The following is a 15107-nucleotide window of genomic DNA, read 5'->3' as shown; positions in this document are numbered from 1 at the left end:
ACATCACCCTCTCCTCAGTCTTTGGAAAACCTCCATGGAGATTATTCTTCATCTAGCCTTTTACTTCTAATACTCATGGTGCCAGACTGGATCTTCTCATAACTTAGATATTACCTTTTTCCTTAGCTCTGCCATGTGCCAAACCATGCCGTACCCAATACTGCTGTAATATGCCATACCATGGTGTACCCCACACACTGCCACGTGCCAAAGCATGCCTTACCCAATACTGCTATGTGCAAAAAACCCTTACCCAATACTACTATATTTCAGACCATGGTGTACCCCACACACTGCCATGTGTCAAGCCATGCCATATCCAATACTACTTTATGCCAGACCATGGTGTACTCCACACACTGCCATGTGTCAAACCATGCCATACCCAATACTACTTTATGCCAGATGATGGTGGACCCCACACACTGCCATGAGCCAAACCATGCCTCACTCAATACTGCCATGTGCCAAACCATGCCTTAAGCCTGCTTTACATGTTACGATTCTGCATACGATATCGTATGCAATCGTAACCGCCCCCATCGTATGTGTGGCACGTTCAATTTTGTGGAATGTGCCGCACAAATCATTAACCCCCGTCACACGTACTTACCCGTCCATACGACCTCAATGTGGACAGCGAACGTCCACTTCCTGGAGTGGGAGGGACGTTCGGCGTCACATCGACGTCATGCGGCAGCCGGCCAATAGAAGCGGAGGGGCGGAGATGAGCGGGACGTAAACATCCCGCCCCCCTCCTTCCTTCCGCATTGCTGGCCGGGAGCCGCAGGACGCAGGTAAGATCTGTTCATCGTTCCCGGGGTGTCATACACTGCGATGTGTGCTACTCCGGGTACGATGAACAACCTGACGTTCAATTCATGAGGAATGAACGACGTGCATGCGATGAACGTTTTACCGTTCATTCGCAATCGCACGAAGCTGTTACACACTACAATGTACCTTACGATGCCGGATGTGCGGCACTTACGACGTGACCCCGCCGACACATTGTAAGATATATTGTAGTGTGTGAAGCGGGCTTAACACAATACTGCTGTGTGCAAAATAAGCCTTACCTAATACTACTACCGGTATATGCCACACCATGCCATACCCAATTTTTATGTTCCAAACCATGCCTTATCCAATATTGCCATAAGAACAAACCAAGCCTCACCCAATACTATAAGCCACTATGGTGTCCATACAATCTGTGTCCAAATCTGCTGTTTTTTTATTTATTCAAAAACACTGTAATTAGGTAAAATGCAAACTCCTGGGTCTAAAAGCAAAATCTATGATGACTTCTCGCTCCTACCATTTGCCATTTAACATAGTGGTGTATTTTTATGTGCCAGGGGTTGGGTTGCTTCAGGTCTGAAATGGGTAAAATTGAAAAGCAAACAAGTTTGCAATTTACCTCCTATTAAAAATTCTCTCCGTTCTCAGTAATAGAGGGATTTTCATTTTATTGTGTACAGCTCATTGCCTATGTTACTGACCAACTTGCAGTCTCACAGTGGATAGTTACCCAGGTAATGAACGAGCACCGCTTGCAGACCTTATGCTGTAGAGCCTGCTAGCACTGCTCTCTAGCTGGCCCGAAAATAGATCCTACCGGCCCCAGTTCCCCTGCTCTTCTACCTTTCTGCAGAGGCATGAGAACTGTCAGTCATTAGGAGCGCAAGGTCCCCAAAAACCAGGAAGCAAAGGAGCGGTGTGCTCATGAAGAAACAACAGTAAAAACCTCTTTATTCCCCTACAGCCAACATGTCCTGGGTGTGACTGCTTCCTCTGAGCCCCCTATAGCCCCTATATATGATACTATGGCTATAAGGCCTAAGACACACGGCATGAAAATCGGAGCGAGGGAAATGCGATAAAACATCACATTCCACTCGGACCAATATTAACCTATGTGCCAGCACCCATGAGCGATTATTTTCTCAGCCCTAATCGGACCGAGAACACAGTCGCAGCATGCTGCGGGTGCAATGCGATCCTTGTTTCTCTCGCACCCATTCAAATCTATGGGGCGAGAGAAACATCGCACTGCACTCGCATTACACCGGTGTATTGCAAGTGCAGGGCGAGAATGGTAATAGCCGGCAACGGAGGAAAGCTTGAGATAAATCCCTCCCTCTCCTCCGCAACGGCGGCCCGCCCGCCCCTCCTCGGGGCCGACCCGCCCCCCCATTCGCATGATCGGACCTCAGTCGCAGTGACACTTGCATGACACTCGGTTCCCGCTGTGCTGCCAACGTGAGCAGAGTGTCATGCGAGGATCGCACTAGTGCCCCGTGTGGCCCCTGCCTAAAATTTCTGCTACAATGATCTATGTTGTTTTGATGGCATTATAGTACATAAATATTTTTCATTAATTTACTTAAAAAGATTGCTGGACAGTATGTTCTCTGTGTATCTGTAACACCAGCTAAATAAAAGAAATCTGTAATATTTGAAGATAATTGTTGGTGTGGGTTTTGTCAGTAATGTCTTTTATGTAATGACCTGCAACAGCAAAAGGTTTAGAAGATGGGACTGTGTGTTCTTCCATGAGGGGTCAGTTCTTGACTCTTGTAGAATATTTGCAAAACCAAAGAAAAGAGTCAGAGCATAAGTTGTTATACATGCAGCATAATAAGAACATGTTCACACTGTGGCTGTTTAAAGGGAACCTGTCAGCAGAAATGTCCCCTAAAACCTAACAGATTCCCCCTCTGCAGCTCCTGGGCTGCATTCTATAAAGGTCCCTGTTATGATTGTGCCCACTTTCTGACCGAAAAAAAGTGTTTATAAAGTTGTACCTTTTTGGCTTCTGATTCTGTAAATCCGTCACGGGGGCGGGCTGCCTGATGGCCGTTATTCTGCCCCCTGGTCCTGTATGCCGCCCCCATCGCTGATTTCTATACTTCTGGACGCCGCCCACTGCTCCAGCCATCCCCGCGCATGCCCAGTGCCCATCTCTCGGGGATGAGCACTGTGCCCAGCGTCACCGCTGGTGACGTGCACGCAGGGTTAAGATTATGGGCGGTGCTGTGATGTTTATTCCTAAGCAACCGCCCATAATCGCGGGACCGCGCTTTCCCCCTCGGCCTGCTTCTTTCTGCGCAAGCGCGCTGCTGCTGACCTCACTTCGCCTCCTTCCCATCTTGCCCCGAGGCAGGAAATAGATGGGAAGAGCGCGGAGCAGTGACTACACCAAAAGCGCGGTCCCGCGATTATGGGCGGTTGCTTAGGAATAAACATCACAGCACCGCCCATAATCTTAACCCTGCGTGCACGTCACCAGCGGTGACGCTGGGCACAGTGTTCATCCCCGAGAGATGGGCACTGGGCATGCGCGGGGATGGCTGGAGCAGTGGGCGGCGTCCAGAAGTATTGAAATCAGCGATGGGGGCGGCATACAGGACCAGGGGGCAGAATAACGGCCATCAGGCAGCCCGCCCCCGTGACGGATTTACAGAATCAGAAGCCAAAAAGGTACAACTTTATAAACACTTTTTTTCGGTCAGAAAGTGGGCACAATCATAACAGGGACCTTTATAGAATGCAGCCCAGGAGCTGCAGAGGGGGAATCTGTTAGGTTTTAGGGGACATTTCTGCTGACAGGTTCCCTTTAAAGGTAATGTGTCAGCAGGTTTTTGCTACCTCATCTGACGACAACATAATGTAGGGAAGGAGATTCTGAATCCAACTGTGAATCACATAATTACTGGGTGCAGCCATTTTCACATAATCATTGAGTTTTAAGCATGTAGCTGAGCCCAGGGAGCTGTCCTACCCACACCCGGCTCTCAATAGAGATTGTGCATTCTCTGTAAGGTGTCAATCAGAGGAGGGAGCAGGCTCAGGCTCCTAGATATGACCTAGCAAGGTTTATCATAGGGTAATAAACCCTTTAGTTTATGTAAGCAATTGCACACACACTCAGATAAGAGAAGCACAGTTGCTTTTTGTTTATTAACCCCTACAGCATGCTTACCTCAGCTTACATAGCAAAAACCTGCTGACAGAGTCCATTTAACAGACAAAACGTAACACAGATATAGCATCCAGTCCTGCTCTGCCGCTTCTACATTGAGGTCGGTTCACACAAGGTGAGATTTTAATAATAGAGGATAGGTCCGTCCCGATTTGGGTACCCCGTCTCACGGTGGGATAGCTTCTATGCTTGTTTTAATCAAAAACATTGTTTCCCAAGTCCCCTATGTTATTTATATATACTATTACTATTTACTTACTGCAGGATACATGCTCATTTTGTTTCTATCCTAGGTTTTGTCGTGCAGAATATTTGGTAAAATACTTATTGGTTTAGGGAGGAATGTAGTGTCCTGACAATATAGACTATATTGTTCTTGTGGATTGTGTATTTGATCCACACACAGTTTACATTTTGGATAACAGTGCCCTCTGCTGGGTGACGACCGCTTATCCATGCCTGGTCTGATAAGCAAAGAAATGTACAACACGAAAACTTGTGACCAAATGAATTTTATTACAATATATTTGTCTTCTCAGGAAACAAGGGACGAATCTGCAGTTCTTTGGCTGGATGAGATTCAGGATGGAATATTCCGCTCCAATAAAGAAACAGAAGATGCACAAAGATGTATGTAAAAGGCATCTGGCAATTTTTTTTTTCTTTTTAACATAACATCGATAGATTGCTTCAGACGTTAGAACCAGTTCAAAGGCGGTTAACTAGACTACTACAAGGAATGGAAGGCCTCCCATATGGTCAGAGGTTGGAAAAGTTAGATATATTTAGCTTAGAAAAAAAGATGTCTCAGAGGAGATCTCATTTATATGTATAAATACATGTGTGGTCAATATAAAGGACTGACACATGACTTATGCCTTCCAAAGACAATTCTAAGGACCAGGGGGCATACACTGTGAGTGGAAGAAAAGCGATTCCGGCAGCTAAATAAGAAAGGGTTCTTTACAGTTAGAGCAGTCAGACTGTGGAATGCCCTATTACAAGAGGTAGGAATGGCAGATACTATAACAACTTTTAAAAAAGGTCTGGATGATTCTCTCAGGACACACAACATTGTTGGTTATAAGTGACTAAGGGTGGCTTTACATGCTACGACATCGCTAGCCGATGCTAGCGATGACGAGCGTGATAGCACCCACCCCCTATCGTTATGCCGATATGTGAAGATCGCTGCCGTAGCTAACATTATCGCTACGGCAGCGTCACACGTACTTACCTGCTCGGTGACGTCGCTGTGACGGGCGTACCGCCTCCTTTCTAAGGGGGCGGTTCGCTCGGCATCACAGCGACGTCACTAAGCGACCGCCCAATCAAAGCGGAGGGGCGGAGATGAGCGGGACGAACATCCCGCCCACCTTCTTCCTTCCTCATTGCTGGCGTGTGACAGGTAAGGAGAGATTTCTCGTTCCTGCGGCGTCACACGTAGCGATGTGTGCTGCCGCATAGACGAGGATCAACTTCGCCCAAGCGACAGCAGCGATAATTGGCAGAGGACCCCCATGTCAACGAGGAGCGATTTTGGACGTTTTTGCAACGATCCAAAATCGCTCCTAGGAGTCACACACAACGAGATCGCTACAGCGGCCAAAATCTGTGACCCCAACGAGATCACTGTAGCGATCTCTTAGCATGTAAAGCCCGCTTTAGTGACAAAAAGTATGCTTGGTGGAGGAAGGTTGAACTAGATGGACTTAGTTACTTAGGTTGAAAAAAGACCTATGTATCGTGACACTTTTTCCAATACTGAGAAGTGTGCCGAGGCTGTGTTCACACGTGGTTTACAAGACTCCATTGGTTAGTAATTTTGCAAACAAGAGTAGTTGAGTGTGCAATGCTGTGTTTACTCTCAATAGCACTGGAACCTCGATAGACCCCCCATTAATATCAATGTGATCCATTAGGATTCACAGGGATCTATGTGAAAGCAGATCTGGCATAGCCAATATGGTTCTGATTATAAAAGGAAGCCATGATGCTGGTGTGAACAGAAGCTATCCGTGTATTTCTATAGGCTCCATTGATTTGCAGGGACAAAAGCAACCTGTCATTCTTCATACATAATGTCATTTATAAGTTATGGCTTTGGAAAAAAAGAAGTCTTGAAAGTCAGCGCCTCAATATTGCACGTTTTATCGCAGCCACAGTGCAGCCGTGTGGGTTCACTTATTCTGAAATGTCCCATAGGAAATTCTGAAAGTGTCATGTGTAAAATTGCTTTTCTGGACGATACAGCGCCATCAATTCCCATAGAGGTGACATTTCACTCCAATGATTGACATATACACACACACATATTTTATAAAGAATATACAGTTCCTTGAAAAAGTATTCATACCCTATTAACTTTTCCACATTTGTTTCACTTTACACCCACAAATTTAATGTAATTTATTGAGATTTTATGTCATACATCAACACAGAGTAACACGTATTTGTGAAGTGTAAAGGAAATGATCCAGGGTTTTCTAATTAGTTTAAAAATATTAATTGTAAAATTTTGATGTGCATTTGTATTCAGTCCCCCTGAGTCAATACTTTGTTGGACTACCTATCGCTGCATTTACTGCTGCACGTCTTTTGGGGTATGTTTCTACCAACTTTGCACATCTAGAGGCTGAAGGTTTTGCCTGTTCTTTGCAAAATAGCTCTAGCTCAATGAGATTGGATGGAGGCAATTGTGAACAGCAATGTTCTTGTCTTGTCTCAGATTCTTATAGGGATTTAGTTCTGGACTGTGACTGGGCCATTCACACACGTGAATATGCTTTCATCAAAACCATTCAATTTGTAGCTTTGGCCGTATGTTTAGGGTTGTGTCCTGCTGGAAGATGAGCCTACACCCCAGTCTACATCTTTCAGAATTGCTCTGTATTCAGCCTCATCCAATTGTGACCAGCTTCCCTGTCCATGCTGAAGATAAGCATCTCCACTGCATAAGGCTTCCACCACTGTTTCACAGTAGGGATGCTGTTTTCAGGGTGATGTGCAGTGTTAATTTTTGCCACATATATACCGTTTTGCATTTAGAAAAAGACTATAAAGCTTTATTTTGGTATCATCTGACCAGAGGATCTTCTTCCAAACTAGCTGTGTCCCCTAAATGGCCTTTTCTAAGCCCTATATACAGTATCTTGAAAAAGTATTTATGGTGTGTGTGTGTGTGTGTGTGTGTGTGTGTGTGTGTGTGTGTGTGTGTGTGTGTGTGTGTGTGGATAGATAGATATTGTATACACACACTGCAATATGTAGTTTTTAATATATACATATTTGCCAGTTGTTGTCCTATTATTCTAGCTTTTACAATAACCAGTGATTTTCCCTGTGTCATTCCAGTCTCTCGTGGTGTCCTGGCTATTAATGAGGCAGTAGAGAAGGGTGACAGTGCCCAAACCCTGCATGCCCTGCGGTCCTCTGATGTTGGACTTTATGGGGTGACCGCTGAATGTGCAGATACTTATCAGAATGAATTGACAGATATGAAGGAACGAAAAGCATCGGCAGGTAAATTGCAATACAGAAATGTATTTGAGATTTTGAATGGCCCAGCAGGCCTCAATAACGTGAAGGGCACTATAGGAAAGAATCATTGCACGTGGTTTTTACATATATTATATATATATATATATATATATATATATATATATATATATATATATAATGCGTGCATGTTTGTGTATGTATATATATATATAATATATAATGTGTATATATATATATATATATATATATATCAGTTAGGTCCAGAAATATTTGGACAGTGACACAAGTTTTGTTATTTTAGCTGTTTACAAAAACATGTTCAGAAATACAATTATATATATAATATGGGCTGAAAGTGCACACTCCCAGCTGCAATATGAGAGTTTTCACATCCAAATCGGAGAAAGGGTTTAGGAATCATAGCTCTGTAATGCATAGCCTCCTCTTTTTCAAGGGACCAAAAGTAATTGGACAAGGGACTCTAAGGGCTGCAATTAACTCTGAAGGCGTCTCCCTCGTTAACCTGTAATCAATGAAGTAGTTAAAAGGTCTGGGGTTGATTACAGGTGTGTGGTTTTGCATTTGGAAGCTGTTGCTGTGACCAGACAACATGCGGTCTAAGGAACTCTCAATTGAGGTGAAGCAGAACATCCTGAGGCTGAAAAAAAAGAAAAAATCCATCAGAGAGATAGCAGACATGCTTGGAGTAGCAAAATCAACAGTCGGGTACATTCTGAGAAAAAAGGAATTGACTGGTGAGCTTGGGAACTCAAAAAGGCCTGGGCGTCCACGGATGACAACAGTGCTGGATGATCGCCGGATACTTTCTTTGGTGAAGAAGAACCCGTTCACAACATCAACTGAAGTCCAGAACACTCTCAGTGAAGTAGGTGTATCTGTCTCTAAGTCAACAGTAAAGAGAAGACTCCATGAAAGTAAATACAAAGGGTTCACATCTAGATGCAAACCATTCATCAATTCCAAAAATAGACAGGCCAGAGTTAAATTTGCTGAAAAACACCTCATGAAGCCAGCTCAGTTCTGGAAAAGTATTCTATGGACAGATGAGACCAAGATCAACCTGTACCAGAATGATGGGAAGAAAAAAGTTTGGAGAAGAAAGGGAACGGCACATGATCCAAGGCACACCACATCCTCTGTAAAACATGGTGGAGGCAACGTGATGGTATGGGCATGCATGGCTTTCAATGGTACTGGGTCACTTGTGTTTATTGATGACATAACAGCAGACAAGAGTAGCCGGATGAATTCTGAAGTGTACCGGGATATACTTTCAGCCCAGATTCAGCCAAATGCCGCAAAGTTGATCGGACGGCGCTTCATAGTACAGATGGACAATGACCCTAAGCATACAGCCAAAGCTACCCAGGAGTTCATGAGTGCAAAAAAGTGGAACATTCTGCAATGGCCAAGTCAATCACCAGATCTTAACCCAATTGAGCATGCATTTCACTTGCTCAAATCCAGACTTAAGACGGAAAGACCCACAAACAAGCAAGACCTGAAGGCTGCAGCTGTAAAGGCCTGGCAAAGCATTAAGAAGGAGGAAACCCAGCGTTTGGTGATGTCCATGGGTTCCAGACTTAAGGCAGTGATTGCCTCCAAAGGATTCGCAACAAAATATTGAAAATAAAAATATTTTGTTTTGGTTTGGTTTATTTGTCCAATTACTTTTGACCTCCTAAAATGTGGAGTGTGTGTAAAGAAATGTGTACAATTCCTACAATTTCTATCAGATATTTTTGTTCAAACCTTCAAATTAAACGTTACAATCTGCACTTGAATTCTGTTGTAGAGATTTCATTTCAAATCCAATGTGGTGGCATGCAGAGCCCAACTCGCGAAAATTGTGTCACTGTCCAAATATTTCTAGACCTAACTGTATATATATTGTTCTACTATTCTGGGTGTTATTGGTGATCATTTATCTGTTGGAGAATATGGCCTTCGTTGTTGCATTGATATATCTGAGCTGCGTAATTAAAGTCATCCCTCATGTAAAGCGTTTCTCTTGTCTTTTAGGAGACAATGGAATTGAATGGGTGCAGCACTGGGTGAAGGGCGGTTATCATTATTACTTTAACTTGAATAGTAATGAAGGGAGCTGGGAAGAGCCCCCAGGATTTGTGCAGAACAACACTCAGCTGTCAAAGGACGATATTCAGGTAAATGGTTATAGCGATGTGCATGACAACACTTCCCAATATGAAGTGTGCTCATTAGTAATGGAGACTCTACCTGCAGGCAGTGCACGAAAGATTGCCATAACCGAATGTTTATCAGCACCCACTCTTGCTCACAAGTGCATTTATTAAGCCTGACAATGATTAATTATGTGAGGTACAGACTGATGTGGATTAAGAGTAGCTAGGGACCTGGGCAGCTTAGAAAGTACACATAGTACATACTGTATGAGCCCTTGCATAGCTCCCCTATATACAGTTTGAGCCCCACACACGCCCCTATGTACATTATAAGCCCTCACATAGCCTTTCTATATACATAGATAAGAGGAGAAAAATGTGTTTCTTTGTCGCTCCATTGGGAGACCCAGACAATTGGGTGTATAGCTTCTGCCTCCGGAGGCCACACAAAGTATTACACTTTTAAAAAAGTGTAACCCCTCCCCTCTGCCTATACACCCTCCCGTGGACCACGGGCTCCTCAGTTTTATGCTTTGTGTGGAAGGAGGCACACATCCACTCATGCATTCTCATACATAGTTATGAAGGATGGAAGAAAAAAGGACCCCGATGGGGTCCCCAGCATGTTCCCTTCTCACCCCACTATGTCGGCGGTGTTGTTAAGGTTGAGGTACCCATTGCGGGTACGGACGCTGGAGCCACATGCAGTCTCCTTCACCATCCCTTATGCGGCTCTGGGAGAAGTGGGATCCTAAGCGGTCATCCATGTGCTGGGACCGTGCTCCATCCGCAGCCCCTGGTGGAACCTGCCGGCCGGAGCTTCTTCACCCCCAGGGACCGGGGCCTGCAACTGGAAGGTACTCTGTGTCCCCATGTGGGGACTGTACAGAGAGGGTCGCACCTTCTCCCCGTAAGCCGCGGTAGTTCCGTCCGTTGTTTTTTTCGGCGGACCTCCGCGCCGACCGTGCCTGCTTGTCGGGCGCGGCCTTAAATTTAGTCCCCGGCTTCGCCGCGGCCTAGTCGCGAAAAATCCCGCCCCCGAGCCTGCCTGTCAGGGGTAAGGGCGGGATTACCGACATGACGTCGGCTGTGAGGGCTGGAGCATTTTTGCATGTCCCCCCCCCCCCCCTCATTGACCACTGTGGGGACTCCAGATTCCCGCCCTTTGATAGCGCCGCCCTCGGCTCCACACCCCCCCTGAGAGCTCCGGCGGCCATTTTTAGCATTCTGCCGGTGGATGCTACTCAGCGGCAAAACTCTGCAGCTCCGGGGGATCCACGACAGGGAATCTGGAGGACACACTCCGCTCGTTAGCGGTTGGTAAGCCACACCGGTCACCCGGTGCTGGTCCCCCTAGGGTGCCAGGATATATATATATATATATATATATAGATATATAGATATATATATATATATATATATATATATATATATATATATATATATATAGATATATATATCTGTTCGGAAGGGCTGTATACCCTTTTCCCATATACCCTCAGTGGTCACTCTCCTAAGAGACAACAGCATGTCGTCCACAAGGAGCAAAGCTACTAAGGCACAAATTTTTTTCGCGGCCTGTACCTCTTGTGGGGCTATGTTGCATGCGGGATCCACCTACCCTCACTGTGATCAATGCTCGACTCCTGCCACGCTTGCTCAGCCGGAGCCTCGGGCACTTGTGGGCCCCTCGGCTCATGTAGATCCCCCTGCTCCCCCTGAGCAGGCTGCAGGGACAGAGTCACCGTCGTTGGCCTCTTTCGCTGAGAAACTCTCCCAGTCACTTTCTCAATCCATTGCACAGTCTATGGACAAATGGTCATGTAAGCTCCTCGAGGCATTGGAGTCCAGACCGGGCCCTTCACAGACCCCGGCCCCTGTTAGTTTGTCTCTTCCAGGCCCTTCTCGGTCCGCGCCGCAGCGCGCTCCCAGGATAGCCCCTAGGTCCCAGGCGGAGGACTCCTGCCCGGATCGCAGCCCCAGGCCGGCTAAGCGGCCTCGCTGGGACTCTTCCCCGGCCTCCTCACGCTGCTCTGGATCCCAGCTTGAGGACTCTCAGGAAGACGAGGCGGACGTGGGAGCTCAGGGCTCTGACCCTGACTTCACCCTTAACCTTGATGCCCCTGAGGGGGACGCCTTAGTAAATGATCTTATCTCGTCCATCAACCAGGTGTTGGATCTCTGACCCCAACCTCCTCCTGCAGAGGAGCCGGCTTCTCAGCAGGAGAAACACCAATTTCGATTCCCCAAACGTACGCGCAATACGTTTTTTGATCACTCTAACTTCAGGGACGCTGTCCAGAAGCCCAGAGCGGTTCCGGACAAGCGCTTTGCTAAACGGCACACTGACACGCGTTATCCCTTTCCACCTGAAGTCGTTAAGGGCTGGGCACACTCCCCCAAGGTGGATCCTCCAGTCTCTAGATTGGCTGCTAGGTCCGTTGTGTCTGTTGCCGATGGCTCATCCCTGAAGGATGCCACTGACAGACAGATAGAGCTCTTGGTGAAGTCTATTTATGAGGCCACGGGCGCGTCTTTCGCCACGGCCTTTGCGGCCATGTGGGCTCTCCAAGCAATCTCGGCATGTCTGACTGAGATTAATGCCGTCACGCGGAATTCTGCTCCGCATGTTTCTTCTTTGACCTCTCAGGCATCAGCATTTTCGTCCTACGCCATGAACGCCGTCCTGGACTCCGCTAGCCATACGGCTGTGGCATCCGCTAACTCCGTGGCAGTCCGCAGGGCCATGTGGCTGCGCGAATGGAAAGCAGACTCTGCTTCCAAAAGGTTCTTAACTGGTTTGCCTTTTTCTGGCGACCGTTTGTTTGGCGAATGGTTGGATGAGATTATTAAGGAATCCTCGGGAAAGGACTCCTCCTTACCCCAGTCCAAACCTAAGAGACCTCAGCAGAGGAAAATCCAATCGAGGTTTCGGTCCTTTCGTCCCTCCGCCAAGACCCAATCCTCTTCGTCCAGCCGGCCGGAGAAAGGCCAGAGGAACTCCTATGCGTGGCGGTCCAAGTCACGCCCCCAAAAGGCCGCGGGAGGCACTGCCTCCAAGACGGCCTCCACATGACTCTCGGCCTCATCTAGCCACATCCTCGGTCGGTGGCAGGCTCTCCCGCTTTGGCGACGCCTGGTGGCCACACGTTCAAGACCGATGGGTGAGAGACATTCTGTCTCATGGTTACAGGATAGAGTTCAGCTCTCGACCTACGGCTCGTTTCTTCAGAACCTCCCCACCCCCCCCGCACAGGCCGACGCACTTTTTCAGGCAGTGGACGCTCTAAAGATAGAAGGAGTTGTGATTCCCGTTCCCCTTCAGGAACGTGGTCGTGGATTTTACTCCAACTTGTTCGTGGTGCCAAAAAATGACGGGTCATTCCGTCCCGTTCTGGACCTCAAGCTGCTCAACAGACATGTGAGAACCAGACGGTTTCGGATGGAATCTCTCCGCTCGGTCATCGCCTCGATGTCACAAGGAGACTTCCTAGCATCGATCGACATCAAAGATGCTTATCTCCATGTGCCGATCGCACCCGAACATCAACGCTTCCTGCGTTTCGCCATCGGGGACGAACACCTCCAGTTCGTGGCATTGCCTTTCGGCCTGGCGACAGCCCCACGGGTTTTCACCAAAGTCATGGCATCCGTCGTGGCGGTCCTGCACTCTCAGGGCCACTCGGTGATCCCTTACTTGGACGATCTCCTAGTCAGGGCCCCTTCTCGGGTGGCGTGTCAACAAAGTCTTACCGTCACTCTGGAGACTCTCCAGCAGTTCGGGTGGATCATCAATTTCCCGAAATCCAAGTTGACGCCGACCCAATCACTGACTTACCTCGGGATGGAGTTTCATACCCAGCCAGCGTTAGTCAAGCTACCGCGGGACAAACAACTTTCTCTGCAGGCGGGGGTGCAGTCACTTCTTCGGAGTCAGTCACACCCCTTAAGGCGTCTCATGCACTTCCTGGGGAAGATGGTTGCAGCTATGGAGGCAGTGCCGTTCGTGCAATTCCATCTACGGCCACTCCAATGGGACATTCTTCGCAAATGGGACAAGAGTTCGGCTTCCCTCGACAAGAACATCTCTCTTTCCCTCGCAACCAAAACATCACTTCAGTGGTGGCTCCTACCCACATCTCTGTCCCGGGGAAAATCCTTCCTACCCCCAACCTGGGCCGTGGTCACCACGGACGCGAGCCTGTCAGGTTGGGGAGCGGTTTTTCTCCACCACAGGGCTCAAGGAACCTGGACTCCAATAGAATCGTCCCTTCAGATCAATATTTTGGAGATAAGGGCAGTATATCTAGCCCTATTGGCTTTCCATCGGTGGCTGGAGGGCAGGCAGATCCGAATCCAGTCGGACAACGCCACTGCCGTCGCCTACATCAACCACCAAGGCGGCACTTGCAGTCGTCAAGCCTTCCAGGAAGTCCGGCGGATACTGCAGTGGGTGGAGGTCACAGACTCCACCATCTCCGCAGTTCACATCCCGGGCGTAGAAAACTGGGAAGCAGATTTTCTCAGTCGTCAGGGCAATGACGTGGGGGAATGGTCTCTTCACCCAGACGTGTTTCGAGAGATCTGTCGCCGCTGGGGAACGCCGGACGTCGATCTCATGGCGTCACGACACAACAACAAGGTCCCGGCCTTCATGGCACGGTCTCAGGATCACAGAGCTCTGCCATCGGACGCTTTGGTCCAGGATTGGTCGCAGTTTCGACTGCCATATGTGTTTCCCCCTCTGGCGATGCTGCCCAGGGTACTACGCAAGATCCGGTCCGACTGCCGTCGCGCCATTCTCGTCGCTCCAGACTGGCCGAGGCGGTCGTGGTATCCGGATCTGTGGCATCTCACGGTGGGTCAACCGTGGGCACTTCCAGACCGCCCAGACTAGCTGTCACAAGGCCCGTTTTTCCTTCTGAATTCTGTGGCCCTCAACCTGACTCTGTGGCCATTGAGTCCTGGCTCCTAGCGTCTTCAGGGTTATCTCAGGATGTAATTGCCACCATGAGACAAGCCAGGAAGCCAACGTCCGCCAAGATGTATCACAGGTCTTGGCAAATCTTCTTATCCTGGTGCTCTGATAACGGTTTTCCTCCATGGCCGTTTGCCTTACCCACATTTCTTTCATTCCTACAATCTGGAATGGACAAGGGTTTGTCCCTCGGCTCTCTCAAGGGCCAAGTGTCGGCGCTCTCCGTGTTTTTTCAAACGCGTCTAGCCAGGCTTCCGCAGGTCCGCACGTTCCTGCAGGGGGTCTGCCACATGGTCCCACCTTACAAACGTCCGTTGGAACCTTGGGATCTTAACAGGGTCCTGACGGCTCTTCAAAAGCCGCCTTTTGAGCCGCTGCGGGATGTCTCTCTCTCCCGTCTTTCTCAGAAGGTGGCCTTCCTGGTGGCAGTCACATCACTTCGGAGAGTGTCTGAGCTTGCAGCGCTGTCATGCAA

The 15107-nt window shown here is 48.0% G+C and overlaps 1 protein-coding gene across 1 annotated transcript in view; it reads left to right on the top strand.

The window, feature by feature from the left end:
* The window catches only part of IQGAP1 (IQ motif containing GTPase activating protein 1), a 313620-nt gene that overhangs the window by 206275 nt on the left and 92238 nt on the right, over positions 1 to 15107 (top strand). The window contains exons 16-18 of the mRNA XM_075345867.1: positions 4528 to 4618; positions 7343 to 7510; positions 9533 to 9675. Coding sequence (XP_075201982.1) covers positions 4528 to 4618; positions 7343 to 7510; positions 9533 to 9675 — 402 coding nt within the window. The remainder of the gene's footprint in view (positions 1 to 4527; positions 4619 to 7342; positions 7511 to 9532; positions 9676 to 15107) is intronic.

Source organism: Anomaloglossus baeobatrachus, chromosome 4 (assembly GCF_048569485.1).
Source record: "Anomaloglossus baeobatrachus isolate aAnoBae1 chromosome 4, aAnoBae1.hap1, whole genome shotgun sequence".
NCBI lineage: Eukaryota > Metazoa > Chordata > Amphibia > Anura > Aromobatidae > Anomaloglossus > Anomaloglossus baeobatrachus.
This window is presented reverse-complemented; position numbering and strand designations above follow the sequence as displayed.